Below are 24,696 nucleotides of genomic sequence, written 5' to 3' on the forward strand. Positions count from 1 at the left end.
AGGCTGTGTCTCTCCAGCATTCTGCCTTCTTCAGGCTACTGCACCTTGTCACTGCTCTACACCTCATGGATGCTCTGCCCTGTAGGGAAAAACCAGAGTTTGACCCAAAATTCTCTTGCTGGAAAATGCCTAATAAAATTCCTTTCCATGGCCAGTCCCTGAGATCACTTTACCTCCCTGACCCCCCAACACCAGAGACCATAACTGGAAAGAAAATGTTATTTATTGAAAGTTCTTACATGGCAATGGGAAACATGAACTTTATTCCGTTGCAGTTTGTCGCGGTATCTCTGGTAACGTTTTGACAGGGGGTTTGGAAAGCAAACGGAGGATGAGTGAGTTAACAAACGTGGGCTCTCCTGGGCACGCATCTGACTGCGAGTGCCCTTCAGGGAAAGGGAGAATGGCTGGGCCAATTGCAGGCTTGGTCAAACCTGGCTTTTCTTCTGGCCTGGCTACCAGAAGCTTTTTTGCATCAGTGCCATCATGTGTTTCTGGATGGGCTGGCACTGGCTTTGCCTTCTGTGGGGGAACAGGCTTTCCATCGATATGTTCAGCCTCAGGCTCTGGTAAGGTGTGGAGAGACACGTGCTCCTCTTTAGCAGGGAGAACTTTAACCCAGCCCACTGTTTTGCCCAGACGTGGGGAGAAGTGATTAGGTTCAGAGGGGGAAGGCTGGTTTTGGTCGTGCTGGTGGCGGCTGTGGTGGTGGTGGTGATGATCGTGAGGGTGTTTGTGCGAGTTCTGGTTCCCCTTCTTTCCATGTTGGTGAGGATGTTCATGGCTTTCATCATCATCTTGATTGGGTTTTTGAGATCTATGGCCAGTGTGCTTCTCCTGTTCTCCAGGAGCCTAAATTGACAAACAGCAAACACATGCCTATATTAATTAAAGCTACTTAAAAACCTTGTTCTGATATAAGGAAAGGCTCAGGATCAATCCAAATTCCAGCAGTCAGTGCCCGCCACTGATCTAGCTGCACCAATGGAATCTCCAATGGTAGAGAAGTAAAATAGCTGCTGCTCCCAAAGGAGAGTACCCTTTCTTGGAAGCAGGATAATTCAGCTATTTCATTAATCTCTCCCTATATTGTTATTATGAGTGTTACATTGGTTCTGTAACTATTATTTTCAAAAGCTTTGTAAAGTGTTTGGGATACTCGGACATACCCTGCTGCATGTGGCCTGGGGACAGGCAGCCTGGCTTGCCCGACATGCCTGCTGGCTGCTGGGGGCTGGTCTAGTGGGTTCAGGAGGTCCCTGGAAGGGCTTGGCTCTGGGATGGAGTTTGCACTAGCTTGGGATGAGCCACTCCTGAGCTCATCATGTTTCGTCTACAGAGGAGAAGAGTGATGGGGGATTTGATAGCAGCCTTCGATTACCTGAAGGCTGTTTCCAATGGTGACAGGTGACAGAACAAGGAGCAATGGTCCCAAGTTGCAGTGGGGAGGTCTGGGTTGGATATTAGCAAAACTGTTTCACTAGGAGAGTGGAGAAGCACTGGAATGGGTTACCTGGAGAAGTGGTGGAACTTCCATCACTAGAGATTTTTAAGTCCCAGCTTGACAAAGCCCTGGCTAGAATGATTTAGTTAGGATTGGTCTTGCTTTTTGCAGGGTTTTGGACTCAATGACCTCCTACGGTCTCTTCCAGACCTATGATTCTACGATACAGTTGGTTTTAATGACTATGTCTGCACTACAATCTGTCGTGCGACTGCCGCCCAGGTAGACATATTTCAGCTGCCTTTGATCTAGCTAGCTCATATAACAATAGCAGTGATGCCCTGGGCACATGGACTGCATAAGCCTTCTGAGGACCTTGGGTGGTGGCTCCTCTGAAATTGTATTGAATTGCCTTTTTTCGACATTTGGCAATGATCTCATTTCAAGTGTGTTAGTTTCTGATTCGGCCTATCCATTTCCCTTGTGTCTGCAGTCCATTTCTTTGTGGCTAATCCTAACGGAATTATCAAACTTTCTTCATTCCAATGTTATGTTATGAAGGACCTTTTTGTAAACTTGTGAGTAGATGGAGAAATACCTGTGGATCGTAGATTTCACAGGCTATGCTGACAAACTGATGATGATCAACTTGGCTTTTCACTACAGAGCCTTTGCATAAACCAGTATGCTGGAAACAGAAATGGCAGATTAGGACAAGTGAGCATCAAACCACATTGTATCACTAATAATTAGATTTTAAGATTGTAAAATAGGAGATGATGAAAGTCCAGAGTTAGCTCCACGAATACATCTGCGTGGATCTATAGCTAGTGCAAACTCTGGATTGTTGAGCTGGCAAAGTTGCCTAGGAGGACAGATTTCCCAGATGGATTTTTTTAAAATCTTTGAGTGGAACTAGACACCATGATGCTAGAAATGCTGGCAGCTGCCAGTGCGCCGTCTATGTTATACTGGGAGTACTTTGGTATTAGGGGACAGAAAATGTCATTAGAGGCATTTGAGAACCCTATAATACAGGGTTCTCAAAGAAAACAAGTCTCTTCGTGCTGATCGAGCAGACATTGCTAGAATACTGATAGGAACAACTGTGGGCTTGTTACATGGCACTGTGGGGTCTGAAATGTAGAGAGGTCTAATGTGCTCTTCTCTAATTTCCTCATGTGGATCCTTCTGGTGTGAATGAAAAGGTACACAGTGCATGTAAATGTGGTCCTGTTTGGGGTAGGGATGTTAAGAGTCGGGTAATTGACTAATTGTGTAGTCAATACAATTTGGATCAACTACATGATTAGTCGATAAGGGGAGGCACTCAGTCCCGGTTCGCGCTGGACCAGGAGCTACCTGCACTGCGGCTCTGCAGTTTAAAGATTGTGAGAGCTGGGTGCATAGCCAGCCTGGCTGTTACTACATTTAAATGGCAGCGCCGCACTGGGGGTAGATCCTGGACCAGCACGAGCCAGGACAGAGTTGGGACCACTGTGTCTCTGCATTTTAAATATAGTGAAAGCCGCTCAGCTCTTACTACATTTAAAATGCAGAAACGCAGTGGTCCCAGACTGGTACGATCTCGGCTCACACCGGATCCAGCAGCCCCTGTTCATAGCAGCCTGGACTGGCTGTGGGCAGAGGCTGCTTCGCAGTAGCCTCCCTTAGCCCCCACACTCCGTGGGGGGGGGGAGGAGGAAGGGGAGGTAACATGGCTGAAATGGTGCAGGGGGGAACCAGATTTTAAGCTGGCTCCTCCCAGCACCAGCTCCTGTCCCCATCCCTGCTGCCTCTGATACTCAACTCGACTACTTGCTTGCATCCCTGGTTTGGGATAGGACTACATCTGTGCAAACTAAGTACCACTTAGTTCATGCCAGTTGGCCCTGTGTGGGGCTATCAGATCTCAACACTTTAGAGCTCTCTACATTTCCTGCTCCATTGCAGTGCCATGGATGTAGACAAGCCCTAGGATTACACATGGAGGTAGGTAGCACAGTTCTCTTCTTAGTGCAGACAGAGATTAAGAGAAAAGAATCGATTGGCTACTGTACTAATTTAATCTTTCAGATGTCTTGTCTTCGAGTTCCTCCCTCTAATTCCTAAAGTCTTTCTGTATTTGACTTCTTGAGCGCAGTGTGCGTATATGGTGTATTTTTTATAATTCATAAGTTGTGACTGCTTATACAGAAGAAACCCTTGAGAACTAATAACTTTTGCAAAGTACTAGCTACTCTGCTTATCCTGTACGGGTACGTCTACACTAGCTCATTAGTTAGAGCTAGGTAGGGTAATTAGGGCAAGCAGAGTTGCAAATGAAGCATGGGATTTAAATATCCCGGGCTTCATTTGCATGTTCCCGGGCGCCGCCATTTTTAAATCCCCCTTAGTCCGAACTCCTTGCCTACGGCTACACGTGGCACGGAGTAGGTAGTTCGAATTAAAGATAGTAGTAACTACCGTTACTCCTCTTGGAATGAGGAGTAACGGTAGTTCAAATTAGGATCTTTAATTTGAACTACCTACTCCGTGCCGCGTGTAGCCGCGGGCAAGGAGTTCGGACTAAGGGGGATTTAAAAATGGTGGCGCCCGGGAACATGCAAATGAAGCCCGAGATATTTAAATCCCAGGCTTCATTTGCAACTCCGCTTGCCCTAATTACCCTACCTAACTCTAACTAACGAGCTAGTGTAAATGTACCCTACTGTATTTTTCTATGCCATCCATGTTCATAAATTTCCAAACAGTTATCCAGAACTTTGTTTGGGGGACTTTTTCTATCTTATCTTAGATGGTACATTGGGGTGGGGAGGAGGAACTGTTTTTAGTTCTGTGTTTGTCCAGTCCCTAACACAATGACAACCTAAGCTATAATTGGAGCTTTGAGATTCTACAGCGGGTGGCCATTAATTTTCACAGGTGAGCCACTTAATGACTTTTGGTATGTGGTTAGGAGCTGGTTCCACTCCTGGAAGGGGCTGGGCAGAAGGTGCGGGGTAGGAGAGTAGCCTCCCCCCAGACTTATCTGGGGCTGGAAGCTTTGAATTAAAAACATAGCAAAGGGCTCCCAGCTCCTGACTCCGCTATTACCAAGTTTCCCGGCAGCTTCCTGGGGTTGCTGCAGCTAGTTAAAAGGCTCATGGCTCCAGCTTCTGCTGAGATCACACTACGACTGGGAACTGGGAGCCATTTCAATAGGATCCTGCTGCCTGAGCCACCTCCTGGAAATTCAGTAGCATGGGCAGTAGGATATAAATAGAAAGTGGTCAGATGCAGTCTGAGGTCCAGATCAAAGTGTAAGGATGGGCCAGATCTTGCATCTTGCCCATTCCTGTTCGACAGTAATACAAATAATAAATAATAATCATGTAGCACTTGATCCAAAGTCCAATGAAGTCAATGAGAAGACTCCTGTTGACTTCCTTGGGCTTTGGATCATGGCTGTAAAGAAGAAAAACAGAAGATATGCAAAATGCCCAATGCGAACTGATTATATCCACAACGTTATGGCTACATCTACACTGGCCCCTCTTCCGGAAGGGGCATGTAAATTTCACTAGTCGTCGTAGGGAAATCCGCGGGGGATTTAAATATCCCCCGCGGCATTTAAATAAAAATGTCCGCCGCTTTTTTCCGGCTTTTAAAAAAGCCGGAAAAGAGCGTCTAGACTGGCCCCGATCCTCCGGAAAAAGTGCCCTTTTCCGGAGGCTCTTATTCTTACTTTGAAGTAAGAATAAGAGCCTCCGGAAAAGGGCACTTTTTCTGGAGGATCGGGGCCAGTCTAGACGCTCTTTTCCGGCTTTTTTAAAAGCCGGAAAAAAGCGGCGGACATTTTTATTTAAATGCCGCGGGGGATATTTAAATCCCCCGCGGATTTCCCTACGACGACTAGTGAAATTTACATGCCCCTTCCGGAAGAGGGGCCAGTGTAGACGTAGCCTATGTGTGTTTGCAAGTAGAATTACTTACAGCCAATTCCGGTGAGAGAGGCTTGCAGTTGGAGACTTCAGCAATGGATTCATTTTTGGAACAGGATGTCTCTTGAATTATAAACTCTACAAAGTGTGCTGGTCCAATGACCCACTGTCAAAGTGTTGTATGGAAGGAGAGAGAACAGTGAGTGTTATTGTTAGCCTTTGCAAATGTGCCACCAAGCAGAAAACACTCTCATAATCCCAGTCAATGCAAAACTCCCATCAACAACAGAGGGAGCAGGGTTAGACTTCTGAGTTTGTTAGCTACATTGCAGGGGAATATACTCTCCATATTCTCTGAATGTTGCTCTACAGTAGGGATGGGCAGTAAGGGTGTGTCTAGACTGCAGGGTTCTGTCAACAAAAGTAGACTTTTGTTGACAAAACTATACCTGCGTCTACACTACCGCCAAGTTCTGTCAACAGTATGTTGACAGAACGCGGCAGTTTTGTCGATGGCGGAAAACCTCATTCTGGGTATGTCTAGACTACATCCCTCTGGTGACAGAGGCATGTAGATTAGGCTACCCGGCATAGGAAAATGAAGCGGCGATTTAAATAATTGTCGCTTAATTTAAATTAAAATGGCTGCCGTGCTAGGCCAATCAGCTGTTTGTCGGCTCAGCGCGCTAGTCTGGATGCTCCGCGGTCGACATCAAAGGCATTTGTCAATCTCCCGGGTAAGCCTCATCCAACGAGGCATACCAGGGAGGTCGACAAATGCCTTTGATGTCGACCGCAGAGCGTCCAGACTACCACGCTGAGCCGACAAACAGCTGATCGGCACAGCGCGGCAGCCATTTACATTTAAATGAAGCGACGATTATTTAAATCGCCGCTTCATTTTCCTATGCCGGGTAGCCTAATCTACATGCCTCTGTCACCAGAGGCATGTAGTCTAGACGTACCCTCTATGAGGAATAATGCCTTTTTTCGACAGAGTTATGTCGAAAAAAGGCGCTATTGCATCCACACCGTGCTTTTTCAAAAGAGAGCATCTAGACTCTGTCGAAAAAGCAGCTTGCTTTGTCGACAGAACTGGCTGTAGTCTAGACACTCTGGGTACGTCTAGACTACATGCCTCCGTCGACGGAGGCATGTAGATTAGCCAGATCGGCAGAGGGAAATGAAGCCGCGATTAAAATAATCGCGGCTTCATTTAAATTTAAATGGCTGCCCCGCTCTGCCGATCAGCTGTTTGTCGGCAGATCGGGGCAGTCTGGACGCGCCGCGCCGACAAAGAAGCCTTTCTTGATCGGCACAGGTAAACCTGGTTTCACGAGGCATACCTGTGCCGATCAAGAAAGGCTTCTTTGTCGGCGCGGTGCGTCCAGACTGCCCCGATCTGCCGACAAACAGCTGATCAGCAGAGCGGGGCAGCCATTTAAATTTAAATGAAGCCGCGATTATTTTAATCGCGGCTTCATTTCCCTCTGCCGATCTGGCTAATCTACATGCCTCCGTCGACGGAGGCATGTAGTCTAGACACACTCTCTTTGTCAACAAAGCCTCTGTCGAAAAAAGCCTATAGTCTAGATGTACCCTAAGTGGCCTGCAGACTGGATGAGGTTCTCCAGGGTTAGCCACTGGCAGGCTGCCAGATGCTTTATTTACCTGTTCATCTGCAGGTACAGCTGCTCCTAGCTCCCATTGGCTGCTGTTTGCGATTCCTGGTGAACAGGAGCTGCGAGGGGCCTTACCAGCAGATGCACAGGTAAATAAAGCATCTGGCAGCTCTCCAGAGATTAGCCCTGACAAACTGTGTCTAGCCCAAGGGCCAATTATTGTCCACCATTGAGCCCAATCCTTACCTTTTATACAGAATTCCCACTGACGTATTGCTAGCTGTCAAAGCTGAAACTAGATTAATTTTTTTAAAATACTCTTAGCAATTGATATTTACAGAGCCTTCCATCCAAAGATCCTCATTATGCCTCAGCCAACTTTTTATCCATAGGTATCACTTCACCCCGTCTTGAATTGCAGCCACTTCTGGGCTTGAAACTGGAAACATTTTAATAGCACATAGTCTGGTCTGCCATATGCTTTAGATGATCATGATGATCTCTTCGGACCTTAAAGTCTATGAATAACAATACAAAACTGTTAGAGAGTGAAGACTATCCAGTAGAAATGAATTTTAGGGAGGAAAAATATAATTGTAAGGCACAAATGGAATTTAGCCAGGACACTGATAATTAGCACCTCCTCACAGTGCAATGAGATTTTAAATTATTTTAAGTTAATTTGGTGAGTTACAGGTGTGCATGGAAGGGAATCTTTCTGCTACACTAAATACTTTTTCACTTGGGCTGTTTGTCAGAGGTAGGCCTGAATCAAAAGCCCAAATAGGAATACTACTGGACAAGGCTGTTCTTAGGAATTATGAGGCCCTACACAACACTATTAAACTGGTACCTCTGTTCCTAATGATAGCCCAAAGCAGGAATTGATGATTTTTTAGAGATGTGATTTCATAATCTTCAGCAACATACTAACAGAATATTTTAAAGCAAATTTTAAACTAAGTTCCTATTGACTAACACAGTAAATTCAGAAACTGACCACATATACTTGGATAGGGATATAAGGGACTAGTTGACTAGTTAACTGTCGGATAAGCATAAGCTTATCAGACAGTTGACTAGTTCCTCTAATAGTTGCTTCTCCACGATCCTCTGCTGCTTCTATCAGAGGCAACAAGGGGGGGAGCAGGAGCCAGTACTAGGAGGAGCTGGCTTAAAAGCTAGTTTCCCCCAGCACTGTTTCTGTGGGGGGCAGAGGAGATAGAGGGGTTGCAGGGACTGAGCGTGAGGTGGGAATCAGCTGATCCCGAGCTCGTGCTCAGTATCAGATGCTGTGCCCAGAGGCTTAGCAAAAGAGGTGCAGGGGGGGGCAATTGCCCCCCGGGTGCCATGCTAGGGGGGCGCCGGGCCGGGGTGAGAGTGAGCGCATGCTGCGCAGGCTCACCTGGCATGGGAGGCGTGTTATATGGCCGTTCCCCCTGGCCCCCGACTGTGTCTGCCGTGCGCAGCGTTCATTTGGCTCCCCCTTGCCTGCGCATGCTGCCGGCTGCTGTTGCCATGTGCAGCGTTTCCAGGTGACCGGGGAGATGCCCGGGCATGACGTGATGTCACGGCCTGAGACTTTAAAAGTGTGCGGTGCCACGTGGTGCTGTGCAGCCTAGCTTCCAGTTTGGAGTCCAGGGACATCTGGGGCCCGAGCACAGAGTCTGGCCCCGCAAGGCAGAAGGTACAGCAGGGCAGGGCAGGGGGAAAACTAGGGGGAAGGGTGGGAGAGGAAGGGGTTTGTGTGGAGGGGTAGGGGAGGGGGAAGATACAAGTGCCAGGGGCCAAGTGGAGACAATGAGGAAAAGGGCAGGAGGGGAGGTGTCAGTGGGAGCGGGACAGGGTGATGCTGGGAGAGGAGAGGGTAAGGGCATTAGAGTCTAGAGGGGGGAGGGGCAGGTGCTGGGAGAAGGCTTGAAAGGGGGGTGGGCATGAGAAAGGCGGGGATGGAGCAAGTCATGTGTGAGGGCCCAGAGGGGCATGAGGGAAATGGGGGCAGAGAGTGGTGAGGGGGGTGGGCATCAGGGAAAAAGAGAGAAAAGGGGGCAGGGGCAGTGAGGAAGGGGGAGGCACCAGGAAGGTGCAGGGCTAAGGGAAGGTGCAGGTGCCAGGAGATTCTGGGGGTGAAGCAGAAGGGCAGACACCTGCATGGGAGGGACCAGCACCAGAGGAGAGAGGCAGGGCAGGTGTGTAAAGGGAGGTGTTAGAAGAGGGGATGAGGAGGGGTAGCTCATCTGATCAGAGTGGGGCTACTGGAGGAGTGGGCACAGGGGGGAGAGAAGGGCTGGTGGAAGGGGCCAGGTCGTAGGAGGACTGAGGGCAGTGAGAAGGGTAGGAGTCAGGACAGCAGAGGAGGGTGAGGAGTTGGGGGGCAGCAGGGGAGATGATGGAGCAAGGAGACATGGCAGCAGAGAGAAAAGGTCAAGGTTTATAAAAATGTATTAATAACTTGGTATGCTGCCCATGGCCAGTTTGTTTGCGCCCTGCGGTGTCGTTTGGGTTTATTTGGGGATCAACACGTGGCCGGCGAGTGGGAGCCAAAACCAAAAAATAGTCAGTGTAATGATCTTCTGTTGATTTGTGTTTTAGTAGTTAAATTCTTGGACTGTCATTGCTCATGAAAAGTGCTGTCACATGGGTAGAAATCGGGTAAATATTGCATTTTATTAATATCAGCAGAACTGACTTAAATGGGGCCTGTGTGTTGTGTAGTCTTGCCTTAATCTTTGTATTCATGCCGGTCAGTGTGAGAGAAGCTATTTGCATATATGTGCTTGCATATGAAACCACACTTAAGTTGAGGCCCTCAGCATGTTCTGTAAGTATCAGCGTGGCCCCTGGGGCTTCCACAGTTGAGTTGCCCAAGCTGATCCCTGACAGGTATCTGTCTAACCTGGTCTTAAATATCTCCAGTGATGGAGATTCCGCAATCTCACTAGGCAATTTATTCCAGTGTTTAACCACCCTGACAGGCAGGAAGTTTTTCCTAATGTCCAACCTAAACCTCCCTTGCTGCAATTTAAGCCCATTGCTTCTCATGCTAACCTCAGAGGCCAAGGAGAACAATTTTTCTTCCTTCTCCTTATGATACTCTTTTAGATACTCGAAAGCTGCTCTCATGTTCCTTTTCGGTCTTCTCTTTTCCAAGGTAAACAAGGCCAATTCCTTCAGCCTTGCCTCATATCTCATGTTCTCTAGACCTTTCATCATTTGTGTCGATCTTCTCTGGACTTTCGCCAGTTTCTCCACGTTTCCTGAAATGTGGGGCCCAGAACTGGACATGATACTCCAGCTGGGGCCTAATGTAGATGGCTCATTCCCTGCCTAGGGGACGTGAGACTGGGCGGGTTAATTTCCAATCCTCCTGTTTATTCTTTTCCTAAGCACAGTAATTTTGATGGGGGGCTCTGCAGGAAGGCAGCCCGCACTGCTCCCTGCCTGAAACCTTGTACAGGTGTTAAACAGCTGTCCAGCCCACCCTAGAGGTGACTGCATTTCAGCGTGTCTGAAGCAACACAGCACCAGCAATGGACAGGAGAATGGCTCCCGGGCATGGCTTGCTCATGACTGCTTCAGTCCCATTGGATGGGCCTCAGCCTCTTTTCTTCCCCTTCCCTCGCTTTGCAATGGGGTTGTAGACTCTGTGGGGAGTGGGGTGGAGGCAGGCAGAGGTGTCTCCCTGCAGCAGATGTAGACACGTCTCTGTATTAATCATTTTCTCATTGAAGTTTTTAGCTTTGTAGTGAGTCCTTTTACATGGAAACTTTGTATTACGTCTTGGTAGAATAGTCCCTAGGACAAGTGAGGCAGAGACTGTCCCTGTGGGGTGAATGAGGTGGGAATGGATAAGGCAGATGGTGAGCACCTCTGGGCAGTTGCAAAGGTTGGAGAGGGAATGGAAGCCAGGTCCAAGATCAATGAGCCCTGGGAAGTGGGCCCATTGAAAGGAGATTGGACCTGTGGATGCCTTGAGGGTCTGCAGCAAGGGCCTGCTTTGGGAAGCCCCCTCTTTGGAGGTGAATGTGGCAGCATTGAGACACCACCCAGAAGCCGGCGCCACAGACACTAACTGCAGATCGGCTCTCACAGATCTTGCACATGCATAAGATGATAGATCTGCAGGAGGGGGGGCAGTGGCGTAGCGAGGGGGCCGGAGGGGTCAGTTGCCCCTGAGCACCATGCTAGGGAGGCGCCAATTTAATCCCATTCTGCTCCCCCCATTATCCCTTCAGCTCCCATGCTCCTACTCCACCTGCCACCGGCAGCTGGAGCCTCCTCCCTGCCTCGCTGCTCCAAGCCTGACCCTCCTCCATCTCCACTGGTGGGTTAGTGTATGTGGGAGCCCAGCCCCAAACTGTAGGGGGTGGGGGAAGATGCGATACAAGTTCCCCTCAGCTGTGCACCAGGTTCGGGGCCATGCCACATGGTGGCAGGAGGGGGTATGTGCAAATTTTTCCTTTGTCCCCAGGCTCATAACACCCTCACTACACGTCTGGCTGTGCCTCTGCTTTTTAAATACATTTAAAAAGCAGAAGTGCAACCGGGAGGACCCAACTGTCCCAGCTCGCACTGGCTCCCCAGAGCTGCGCACCAGCCTTTGAAATATATTAAGAGCTGGCTCAAAACTAGATCTGAATTTTGCAAATGGCACTTCTTTCTGTAATAACCTGAATCGAAACCCCAGGTCTACACAGCCTCACATTTTGCAGGAAAATCAGAACCCTTTCCTGAACTAACTGCTGGTGTGCAAACCCATTTCTGCACCTTATTGGGCAACATGAATAAGTGCGGTAGTTGTATCAATGCTTCACAGGGCCTAAAATGGGTGGTGTGAATCTCAGCCTTACCTGCATCGAAGCTTTGGTAACATTGAGGACAGAGAAAAGATGAGCTTCCTTGCTTTCTTTGTTGAATTTGTCCAGGCTCACAACAGCAGCTTCCAGATATTTGGGCTCCGTTGGACAGCCAGGAGTTGGACAGTCAGGGCAGAGCCTTACAATGGAGCTTGATGGAACTTTGTAGAAAAAACACAAATACACGCTGATAGGAGAGGTGTCATAACACTGCAATCCCATTGTCAGAAATAGGTTGGCAGGGAGGTGTGCAGATTTCATTCTTATTTCTTTCTTTGGTGTTTCAAGCTCTTAGCATTTCAGTTTCAAGCAACACTATTCGATTCGAAGGGTAGAGCCATTGACCTATGAATTGAATTGTCATGGGACACCCCCCACGATTCAAACCCCACAGATCCACCTCAGCCGCCTGCCCCCTCTCCAAATGTTGCCAGATAAACACTAGAGAGCTTGGTTTGCTCTGGGCCTGGGGATGTCACGTGGGCTGCAGCTATGGGCTGATTGGGGACCATGGGTTGAGAGCCACTGCTTTGGAGACTCTGCTGGCTTTTGCCCAGGCAGATGCCCCCAGAGCAGAGGGGTCCCATTCAGAGGATGAAAAGAGGCAGCTGCTCTCTGCCCTGCACTTTTGGGAGCCCTGCTGTGGCTGCCCCAACAGTTCTATGGCTGGGAGGGACTTGGGGGGCTAAGAGAGATGACAGCTAGGGTTGCCCCCTGCATTCGCCATGCAGTGCCGGAGCAGCCCAGCAATCTGCTTCACTTCTCCTTGCTGTGCTGCCCTCCCAGCCCACTGTGCTCGACTTCTCCACAGCGGCAAGAAGCAGAGCGCCCCAATCCCGGAGCAGGTGGAGAAGTGGAGAGCACGGTGGGGGGATGTGGGTAGTGGGGGGTGCGGCCTCTGCTGAGGCTGCACCAGGCCCCTGTAATCCTCCGGGCCACATCGCTCAGGCGAGGGGGCATGGATGTGGAGCAAGGGTGGGTCTTGAGGAAGGAGTGGCGCACAGGTGGGTAGGACCTACAGCAGGCGGGTTTGCCACAAGGCCCTGCCTCAGCGCTTCCCTCCTCACTGTTTAGGGAGAAGTCACAAAGGACTTGGAATCCCTGCTCTGGCAGCCAGCCAAAGAACGCCCTGAACGTGTGCAGCTCTGGTGAGGGAGGGGCAGATAGTCAGAAGAGCCAGGAGAGACTGATTCAGCACCTCTAATGGCCAGCCTCCATCAGCCAGGCTCCCCGAGAGCACTAGATGCACTTTAGAAACCTGGAAATGGCAGAGAAGATAACACTTGCACTTCCCTTGGGGATGCCAGGAGGAAAACAGCTTTCAAGTACCTAAAAGATTGTTACAAGGAGGAGGGAGAAAAATTGTTCTCCTTGGCCTCTGATGACAGGTCAAGAAGCTTAAATTGCAGCAAGGGAGGTTTAGGTTGGACATCAGGGAAAAGTTCCTAACGGTCAGGGTGGTTAAGCACTGGAATTGCCTAGGGAAGTTGTGGAATCTCCATCACTGGAGATTTTTAAAAGCAGATTAAACAAACCTGTGTCAGGAATGCTCTAGATCAGTGGTACCCAAACTTTTCGGCATCACGCCCCCTTTTTGATTTTTGAGAAACCCTCACATCCCCCCTCCCCCCAGCAAAACTTGAGCAAAAAAAAAAAGGAAGTGACTGGGGCCAAAAAAACAAAAATAGCAGCAAAACTTGAGGCGGAGAGGGGGGGAGGCTGGGTCACCTTATGCCCCCCTCCTGGAATTTCTACATGCCCCCCCAGGGGGACACGCCTCCCAGTTTGGGAACCCATGCTCTAGATTGTGCTTGGTCCTGCCATGAGGGCAGGGGACTAGACTTGATGAACTTCCAGTTCTATGAGTCCATGCCTCCCATAGGCCCCACTCTATCTCCCCACCCCTGGTCACAGCTGGCAGTTTGCACCTCTTGCATCAATGGGGCAAATCAAATCCACGTTGGTTCTAAAAGTCCTCAAGGACTTTCTGACCGAAGAAAGTCAGATCAGAATGCCATTAAGTGAAAAATACCACAAAACACTATGATGCCATTTTTACAGTCACTTCTCCAAATGGAGCTGTGCTTTAAGTAGAGCCCTGCACAGGTGCAAAATGTCATCTGACCTCCATGAGCCACAAAAACAGTCCCTGGATATCCATGAATTTGCTGGGCTAAAGCTTTAAGCATTCTCTTCCAATTCTTTATTATAAGAAATGTATTTAAAAATAGCATACCTGGCTGTAAAGTGCACTCATAGCTATACAGGTGAACAATTCTCCTTGGCTTGTTAATGTAGAGGATTGCTTTACATTGCCCAAAAACCTAAAGGAATATAAATATGCATTGTGACTGTAGGTGAAATTTAGTTTTGTGACCTGTCAGCAGCCATGAGGCCTCTAAACAGTACATTGTTTTTCATACATTTATATAATTCTTTACAAAGAAAAGTTTTGCCTTGTGCTCAGCTGAGAATTAAGCGAGTTTATCACCTGAAAAGAACTGTTAAGAAACAAAACGCCTGATCTTCAGTTGGTACTAATCAACATAAATGTATTGACCTCAGTGGAGCAATGCCTGTTTACACCAGTTTCATATCTGATCAGTGGGTTCAGATTCTCAGTTGGCCACTAAGAACAGCTGAGAAAAACCCAGTTTTGGCTCCCTGATCACAGGGCATCTGGACAGTGCCAGTTAGCTGCCCAGCCTAGCCCCACTTCTTCTGGCAACTGGGGATTGTTGTGGTACAGGGACGCACTGGCACATTTCCTTTTATCTGGCTTTGCCCCCTCCATTGGGAACATAGAGGACCAAAGACCAACCATCTGAAAACAGTTGGAGCTCAGTACCGTGGGAATGTCCTATCCCCTCTCTCTATCTTCCGGCCGTGCCCATTGTAATACGATGTTGGTAGCAAGAGGGGAGAATGGCATGTGCCTCCGTTCTATGGCATTGGAGGATCTACCAGCAGTATTCAAAGAATCTCGACTAGTCTGTTCATCCCCTCAGTGACTTTAAATATTAATGCTCAGGTCCTCTGACTATTTTCTCTTGTGTTATCAAGACACCTGAGCTGGGAGTTTCTGAAATCTTCTTATGATTACTGTCCATTGGGGCCACTCACCCTTCACTGTTTCTCTCTTTGTGGAGGGCTCCAGAAAGGTATAAAAGGGGTATAAAAGGTATAAAAGAACTCAGTCACCTGTGAGTTCCTTCCAACCCCCAAAGGTGCTGCTGTGGTGGCCAGGAAATTGCTTTGTTTTTGGATTTCACATTTCCATTTAAAGAAAAACTGCTTGAGAAACACCAAACATTTTTGTTTGTTTTTAACCAAAACTGGAATATATTCACCAGGTGCTAAAACAGTTTTTCATGCAAAATTCCTTTATCATGAAAATATTTTGTCACAAAAAAGCTGACTAGCTCTAGTAGTGAGCCCAGGTTGCTTGCTGCATTGATGAGGCTTAACTTGTTGATTGTTCTTGGTTTTTACTCCTTCAGGCCTCTAGTTACATTGTCAGAACAACAACAACAAAGGATTAGGTTCAATAAAGATAGTCTCTTTCATTCCTCCTTTGTCAGGCTATTTTTCAGAGAAACCCTTACAGGGATGTTCAACACTGCTTAGCCTGCATTTTTATTAGTAGCCGCTTATTAGATCTGGTTGAAAAAACTGTTGAAATTTTCAATTTGAGAACGCTATAAACTGGTTGAAAAACAGCAAAATATTTTCATAGAAATGTTTTTAAAATATTAAACAATATATTTTCAATTAAAAAATGTCAAATTTTTAATTAGCCGGCTGCTTACAAGAACCATCCGGCTGTGTCTACACTGGCATGAATTTCCAGAAATGCTTAAAACAGAATAGTTTTAGTTATAAGTATTTCCAGAAAAAGAGCGTCTACTTTGGCAGGCTGCTTTTCCGGAAAAGCCCTTTTTCCAGAAAAGCATCTGTGGCCAATGTAGAAGCGCTTTTCTGGAAAAGAGCCCAGATCGTCATTTTCGCAATCGGGGCTTTTTTCCGGAAAAGACTACTGGGCTGTCTATACTGGCCCTTTGCTGGAACAGTGTTCCGGAATAAGGACTTATGCCTAAGCGGGAGCAGCGTAGCTTTTCCGGAATAGCGGCTGATTTTGTACAGTAGAGCGTCGTTGCTTTTCCGGAAATTCAAGGGCCAGTGTAGACAGCTCGCAGCTTATTCCGGAAAAGCGGCTGATTTTCCGGAATAAGTGGCCCAGTGTAGACACAGCCTCCGTGTAAGGAACTTTACTTCCTTCAGGAATAACTGAGCCATATGCTCCCATGTGCACCTAAATCTAAAATAAAATAAATCCTTACAGTTTCATGGTCAGCTCTGTTCTTACAATCCTTCCACAACTTTCTGCTGAGTACATGGCATTCAGTTTCTACCACATCCAAGGTGAGATAGAAGACAGAACCAGTGATTTCCTAAACACAAAGAAGAGTTATGTCACAATTTCACCCTCACAAAGAAAAAGGAACAATAAGGGATGGACAAATGTTTAAAAGTTCATACTAGCACTCCCCCCACCTTGGAGTGCCACCTGGAACTGCAGTACCACTGAGCCCTTTGACTCATCAGCCTGTGCTGTAGTGACAAGCTGTGGACCCACTTCTGGTCCTGCACTTCTCACAACATTCACACAGGGAGGAGCACACCTAGTTGCAGTTGCATATGTAACCCTCACACCTAGGGCAACGTCTACACTGGCAGCTTCTTGGGTAAGAACTCTTTTGCGGAAGAGTTCTTGTGTAAAAAGTCTTCCACAAGAGAGTGTCTACACTGCCATGTGCTTTTGCGCAAGAGCATCCATGTCAGTGTAGACGGTCTCTTGTGCAAGAAAGCTCTGATGGTCATTTTAACCATAGAGGCTTCTTGTGCAAGAAATTCATGTTGCCTGTCTACACTGGCCTCTTCTGGAAGAGCTCTTGCGCAAGAGGGCTTCTTCCTGAGAGGGAGCATAAGAGTTCTCGTGCAAGAAGCCCTGATTTTCTACAGTACATCAGTTTACGTGCACAAGAATGCACGGCCAGTGTAGACAGGCGGCATGTTTTTGCGCAAGAGTGGCCGTTTTCACGCAAGAACGCGCCAGTGTAGACACAGCCCTAGTGTGGTTACTGAGCAACGCAAGTGGTATCTAGACCACAGCAACAGTTAAGCTCAAGAGACCTCTACAGCATGAGCTGGGAGCCAGCTGGCTTTTAGCTCAGAGGGTAGAGGCTCCTATACTCTGTTTTAGAGGTCCCAGGTTCAAATCCGCCTGGTGCCGGTTTTACATGCAGGCTCTCTGACCAGCTCCTGCATAGAAAGGCTACAGCCCAGGAATCTCCCATTTCCCCAGGCATGCGCCTCCTCTAGAGTATAAATCCCAAATTATGCCATCTTGTGCTGCACAGGGAAGTGTACAGTGTAAGCTCATAAAGTTTGCTCCCTCCCTCAGTGTGGAGAGGAATATGTAGTAGTCTTTGTCCCTTGAGCTAAGATGGCCTCTTCATTCCAAGTCACTGGTTTGGACAAAGCAAAAACAAGTTTATTAACTACAAATGATAACATCAGAATGGGTCAGACTAAAGGATCATCTAGCTCAATATTCCAACAGTGGCCAATGCCAGCTACCTCAGAGGGATGAACAGAACAAATAATTCTCAAGCAATCCACCCCCCTATTGTCCATTCCCAGCCTCTGGCAAACAGAGGCAAGATACACCATTCCTGTCCATGCTGGCTAATAGCCATTGATGGCCCTATCTTCTATGAATGTGTCGAGTTCTTTTGTGAACCCTGTTAAAGTCGTGGTCGTCACAACATCCTCTAGCATAAAATAGATTTTAAGTGATTATAAGGGATAGCAAACAGATTCAAACAGATTACCTAAGAAATAAACAAAATGCAAACTAAGCTTAATAAGCCAGATAGAATTCAATACTAATTAGCAAATTCTCACCCTAGAGATGACTCACACAGGTTGCAGAGTTTTAAGGGGCAAGCTGCACTTGCTTTACAGCATGGAAGCCGCAGGTCTTTCATACACAGGCTAGAAATCCCTTTAGCCTAGACCCAGTACTTCTTCCAGTTCAGTCTTTGTTCCTCAAGAGTTTCTAGACGTTCTTGTGTGGGGTGAGTGAGGAATAGCTGCGGATGTCACTTCTTGCATTTTATAGCTTTAGCATACGGGGGAAACCTTTGTTTTAAAATTTGCTTCCAAGCAAAGACGGGATATGATAGAGGTATATAAAATCATGAGTGGTGTGGAGTGGGTGAATAAAGAAAAGTTATTTATTAGTTCCCATAATAGAAGAACTAGAGGACATCAAATGAAATTAATGGGTAGCAGGTTTAAAACTAATAATAGAAAGTTCTTCTTCACACGGTGTGTAGTCAAGCTGTGGAACTCCTTACCAGAGGAGGCTGTGAAGGCTAGGACTATAACAGAGTTTAAAGAGAAGCTAGATAATTTCATGGAGGTTAGGTCCATAAAAGGCTATTAGCCAGGGGATAGAAATGGTGTCCCTGGCCTCTGTTTGTCAGAGGCTGGAGAGGGATAGCAGGAGACAAATCGCTTGATCATTGTCTTCGGTCCACCCTCTCTGGGGCACCTGGTGCTGGCCACTGTCGGCAGACAGGCTATTGGGCTAGATGGACCTTTGGTCTGACCCAGTACAGCCATTCTTATGACTGTTTTTTGCAAAAATACTGATATCCCAAGATGGAGTCCAGAATCATGTGATCTGGTCATATGTTCTTGTAGAGTCAAAATAGCCATTACTTACAGGCTGTAAGGAGTAATCTCAGGAAGGCTCACCAGCTTCTCCCAAGGCCTATTCTTTTTTCTGAATGGCCCAATATCCTGAATAAACCCTTCCCCATCTATTATATAGACTGAAAACATCTCGACTAGGGGGTATTTCCTAGGTGTAACTATATTTGAAATGCAAATACTTAGTCATAACTTCAGCTACAAAATGATACATGCATACAAATTGGATAATCGTATTCCACAAATCATAACTTTTCTAACACCACCTCACCACATGTACAGAACGTGTCACAATTAAGTCATAATCATATAATTACATGCATGTGACAACTATAGGGTGCAGTGTCACGCAGCAAATGTCAGCTGCGGGTCTGGCCTGTAAGGACATGCTCTCTTAAAGTATTTCTGCTGCTTCTTGCCCTCAGTAAGGTCAGAATTATTCCAAGAACAGCCTTTCCATGAGTGATTTTCACACTCCCTGTTCTGGTGTCAACCAGAACCTAAGAATGAAGCTGAACCATGGCCAGAAATGAACGGTTTGGTTGAAATGTAGGTCTGCTCTAATTTTAGTGAAAAGAAAAGAATTATCTGCAGGTACGTTGTATCAATAAATAAAGAAGGGAGATGGTTGACGTTTCTAGCATGCACAGAGCTTATGACATCAGAAGCATCCTACGGGATACAGCACTGGATGGGGGCTCAAGTTCTATTGCTGGCTTGGCCACTGGCCTGCTGGGTCACTGTGGGCAAGTCCCTGCCCTCCTCTGTGCCCAAGTTTCCCAGCTGTACAATGTGATGTTGATACTGGCCTCCCTGGTAACGTGATTTTGAGATCTAAGGAAGGAAAGTGCAGAGCATTGTTATGGAAAGAGCCATTCAAGCCTCTCCTGTGCTTTGTCCTCGCTGAATGGATATTGTTTTCTACACAGTCAAATCCTTTGCTTTGATACTGTTGACACTTAGACCACAGTCCCTGGCATGCTGGCAAGTGTTGCAGCCAGAAGGGAATTGGCAACTATAGTCAGCAGCTCTGGAGGTATGGGGGTGGGGGGAACACATTGCAAAGGAAAGGAGAAGTAAATATGTGCACAAATCTAATGGTGGTTTAAGAGCTAGTTAAAAACCTATTACTGAAGTACACTGCTTGTTGTTTCCTGTGAAGACAGGGCTCTGTCCTACTCCCATCTGAATCAATGGCAAAAGTCTTAAAGTAGGATCAAGCCACAAATCAGGTGGGGAGGAGGGCAGATTTGAATCTGAAAGCACACAAGTTTTCATCGTAAGTAGTGGTCACAGAAACGAGGAGGAAAGAGGCGGTGTGGCTTTTCCTCTGGTTTAAAACACAGGCAAAGAATAAGTTTCTCGACCGTTTCTGAGGAACAAAGGTGTCGGAGGGATCGACGCGCATTTTTGTTTATTAATATGACCTATCTGAATGCATGCTGTGTTCCGTTTTTGCATGGCACAGATGTGACACAGCCTCCTTAGTGCTGTTGGTGCTTTTGGCTCAGCCACTGGGTTTAGCTGTTCTATTTGGTTGTTATATGGAGGGGAGCCCTCAGCATTGCCAGATCCCAGGGCAAGGTGGGAAAAGGCTGATTCCATGCTCCCGGAAGAGGCGGGGCCTCGGGCAGAAGGGGCGGGGCTGGGACAGCCACCAGTGCTGACCAGACCACAGCATGTTCCTCCCAGCCCTCAGCACTGACAACTGCGTGCTGCACGGCGCTCTGCTGGCGATTTAAAGGGCCCATGGCTTTGGCTGCCACGGGGAGCCCAAGGCCTTCTTGAACCACTGAGTCCTGGGGCAATTGCCCCATAAGTCCCCCCCTTTAGGAGGCCTGGTTTTATGCTGTGTCTAGGCACCTTCTTTTGTATATTTTTTAGAAATAAATGAATACGAATAACTAAAAAAGCCAGGATAGAAGCTGCACCTTAAAGGTAATGAGTGACGAGGCAATGAAAGTGACTCTCCCTGGGGAGCTACGTTTATTTTTAAATCCAGTCTGAGCAACTTGTGATGTGGTTTCAATGCTTAGGAAGTCAGTCTTCAGTGAGGTGTCCAATTGGGTGTGGAAAAAATTACCTGAGCCTAAGACATTCTTAGTTTGCTCCTTGTATAGGCAAACACACCTGAGCCAAGTGGGTTTACAGTGTGATTATAGGAGAGTGCTGGTATTTCCCTCCCACTGGACAGATGCCAGAAGCATTACTATGTGCATGGGCAGAGAGAATCCGATCCCCCTATTTCCAATAGTCCTAATTGCTTTAAATTGCTCTTGTGAAATTCCATTCATTTGTAGGTGACATTGCCACTGCCCTTATTGTGCTAAGAAATTTTAGCTCTTCACATTTTTGCCACATCGGAATAGATTCCTAGCCTTTGTGAAAAGTCTTTCTGAGCATTCCCTGGTTCAAACCCCCATTCCTAGGGCAGATGGACAGTACACACAAAGTACCCCTCCCTCCCCCGGAGCAGGACCACCGCTCATCTAGAACGAGAGGATTCCTTACCTGGGGATGTTCTTGGACGCTGAAAATGCGATAGAGACTGAGCACATAGCCTTCTCTTTGGTTGGCATTGATCTGGCTCAGAGCCAGATCTGCAGCTGCCTCGACTGCAGAATCATTACATGCCAGGGAATGTAAGAGAGGTGGCGGTTTCTCGGCTGGAGGAGAGACAGCCCGGGAGCATAGTAACTGCATGCCAAAGAGAAGCAAAGCAAACAGGGTCATTCTGCTAAGAAAACTGGATGAGGCAGCTCAGAATTCCTGTAACCTCTGGGAAGCCAGACAGAGAGGCCAGGGCCAGCCTGAAAGAGTAAACTTTTGAAATGGAATCAGGCCTCTTTATATACTTTGTTGGGTCCTCTTTGTACGATACCCTGACCATCACCTTTAAACCTGCATACATGGCAACTGCAAATACTAGGTCAATGATTAGAAGGTTGTACACGAAGGGTAGCCACTTGTAAACCGGGGCCAAATTCTGTGCTTGGGTTCACACATCCAAGGTGGATTTCATTGGGTGGGCCACATACATTTCACCTTGTTGATTTAAATAGGCATGTATGCAGTAAACTGAGAGGAAGATGTTATAAATTCAAGGACCAGACTCCCGTTCACTTGAACAGAAACAGGATCAGTTCCAAAGTTTGAATTTACACTTTTTATTTTAATAATTAAAGATACGCTGAAAAAATAAAGCCACAAGCTTCCATGAAACGTACAGAGTCATCTGCATCTGAGATGGAGAACACGGATCTCCCTCCTGGCAAGAGATGATATAACAATTTGGACACGGCCTAAAAAGACCTGTAGACTATACCATGGGGCTTATTTTTAGCAAAACTTTCCACTGACTTCAGTGGGGAGTTACGATGATTTATTGCAGTGAGCTAATTAGTGCCCAAACATATAAATGGACACAGTCACTGCCCCCACAAACTGAAATACTATTGGTAGACTCGAGGCAGAAGGAAAGTTACTGCCATAGGTGGGAGAAGATAAGAAGATGAGTGCACAAAGGTTACCAAAATAAGGCCATGCAGTTGCATGTCTTGTTACGAAACACATGCACAGCAATCTCTCCCCGGCCCACTGATATCTTTTTCCTGGGGCTGTTGACCTCTTGCTCAGCCCATACACCCCCCCCCCTCACTGTCTAGCACACACTCGCGACCTAATCCTCACTGCTTACCCTCGCTGTCATCATCCCGCCACCTCTCTTCACCATGCAAACCTCCAGCTTTACCCCGTCCTCTCCTGCCATCCCATTCTCAACCCTCACTTCAATGGCAACCCCAGGCAGTTCATCTTGCAAACATGCCAGAGCTCCCTCTGACAATCAGCATGTCCCCCAGGCAGCCCCGGGGCTGGAGGGATAAGGGGTGCCCTGACAGTAAGGTGGTGGGGCAGGTTCCCCCGTGGGCTAGGGCACTCGCCTGGGGAGGACAGGGTTGTGTGTTCAAGTCCCAGATCAGGTCAGGACAGGATGGCCAAAACCAGTCAAGCACATGGCAGGTGACAACAATACCACAGATTGCAATGGCTGCTCCTATTTTCACCTCTCCCCTCCCCACATGTGAACAAGCACCTGGGATTGTCTCATTTGGGTCCTGAGCTGGAGGCAGATGGCTACTAGCAGGAGCCTACTAACCCCTACACTAATAAAAACACACTGCAACATTTTTATTAACGTGGGCCAAACCCAGTGTGAGCTGGCCAGAAATAGGATGTATGAGGTAAACTGTCTAACTGGCCTCAGAGGGGTAGCTGTGTTAGTCTGTAACTTTAAAAACAGCAAGTAGCCCTGTGGCCCCTTTGCAGTCTACACTGCAAAGTTAATTCGAAATAACAGCCGTTATTTTGAATTCACTTTAATAGCGTCTATACATGCAAACCGCTAGTTCGAAATAGCGGAGCACTTAATTCGAATTTGGTAAACCTTATTCTACGAGGAGTAATGCCACATTCAAAATAGCTAATTCGAAATAAGTGCTGTGTAGACACTTAATTCGAATTAGCTGGCCTCCAGCCCTTCCCAGTTACCCCTGGTGGCCACTCTGGACCAAACCAGGAAAACTCCTCTCCTCTCCCCCAGCACTGGAGCCCTTAAAGGGGTAGACTCTGGCCAGACTGCACGTGCCAGATCCAGGCCTGCCAGCAGTCTCTGCCCTTGACCCAGTGGCCCTACCCTGAGCCAGGCAGTCAGTGCTAGCCAGCCGTCCCCCACCCAGCACCCAGGAGCCAGCCGGGGGTTGTAGACGCCATGCTCCTTCCTGAACTAGTGAGGAGATCATGGACCTCATTGAGGTTTGGGGGCAGGCCCCCAATGTCCATGATCTCTGCACTAGACGGAGGAACGTGGTCGTCTACAGCCGCATAGCAGCCACCATGGCCCAGAAAGGCCACAGGCGGACCCAGGAGCAGGTGCGCCTGAAAATTAAAGAGCTGCAGCAGGAGTATGCCAGGGCCACTCGGGGCAGCTCCGCAGCAGGGGCAGACACCTGCCCCTACTTCAAGTCACTGGACCGCATCATGGGGGGCGGGACGGTCCGTGCCACCCCGGGGGGGGGGCAGCGAGCCGGGACCAGAGGACCCTGACCAGGGTGCAGAGGAAGAGCTGCCATGGAGGGTGCCACACCGGCCAGACCCCCGAGTTGCCCCAGCAGCGGAGTCACCAGGGTCATCCGGGGAGGCCACACCATGTAAGTGCCATCACTGTCCCCTTCCCAGGAGGGAGACCAGGGACCGCGCGTGTGGGCCTTGCTTACCACAGATCATGCAGCAACCTGCGCACGTGCGAGCATGTACCGTGCCACCCCTGGGCAGGTGGCTCCAGCTGTCTGCCACACAAGGGCTGTGGCCTGATAGCCACACGAGTATGTGAAGAGACCTGACATGCTCCTGACCCCGGAGTGGGACACAGCAGGACACCCTCCCTTCACAAGCCTCCTCTAACATCTCTCCCCACCTCACCCACACTATACGCAGCACAGGGGCATGGATGCAGTCTCAGGGCAGCTCCCAATCCTAGGGATAGCTGGACATTCTGCCCATGGCCTCTGTGCAAGCACAACGGCTCTGACGGTGCAGGGCACGGTCATCCTCACCTCGCAGAGGGGGGCTGGGCTTCTCCCACTGTGTCCCCAGGGAGAACTGACCACTTCTTTCTCCACAGCCGCACCAGCTGCACGTGCAGGGCGCACCACCCCACCCGGGACATGTTCCCGTATCCAAAGGCTCCACAGGACGACCGCAACACGGCAGGGGTACCGAGAGCAGCAGCTGGGGGCCCTGCAAGCCCTGACCCGCATCATGGAGCAGCAGGCACAGGAAGAATGGGAGTTCCAGAGGGAGCTGCTTGCCCAGGGTCGTGCCATCTGTACCCATCTGCCGACCCTGGTGCAGAGCGTGCTGCCTTGTGCTGCTCCAGCGCCTGCTGTACCCACTAGGGTGGTAGTGTAGACATACCCTAAGTCCTAACCTGATGTCCTGCCGGCACTGGTTCCAGCCAGCCTTAACTTCGGTTCAGGATCCACTCAGTGTGGGCATGAGATTTCGAAATAGCA

At 48.3% G+C, this 24,696-nt stretch overlaps 1 protein-coding gene across 1 annotated transcript; it reads right to left on the reverse strand.

Moving 5' to 3' along the window:
• Positions 1-205: 205 nt before the first annotated feature.
• Positions 206-21,487, reverse strand: LOC102461211 (fetuin-B). Its single transcript, XM_006138474.4, has 7 exons — positions 21,137-21,487; positions 16,186-16,296; positions 14,082-14,169; positions 11,840-12,006; positions 5,420-5,533; positions 2,043-2,132; positions 206-852 (listed from the first exon to the last, which is right to left on the reverse strand). The coding sequence occupies exons 1-7, from the start codon at positions 21,356-21,358 to the stop codon at positions 262-264; spliced, it is 1,383 nt and encodes a 460-aa protein (XP_006138536.2). The 5' UTR covers positions 21,359-21,487; the 3' UTR covers positions 206-261.
• Positions 21,488-24,696: the final 3,209 nt, after the last annotated feature.

The sequence above is a fragment of the Pelodiscus sinensis genome, chromosome 10 (genome assembly GCF_049634645.1).
Source record: "Pelodiscus sinensis isolate JC-2024 chromosome 10, ASM4963464v1, whole genome shotgun sequence".
Lineage (NCBI taxonomy): Eukaryota > Metazoa > Chordata > Testudines > Trionychidae > Pelodiscus > Pelodiscus sinensis.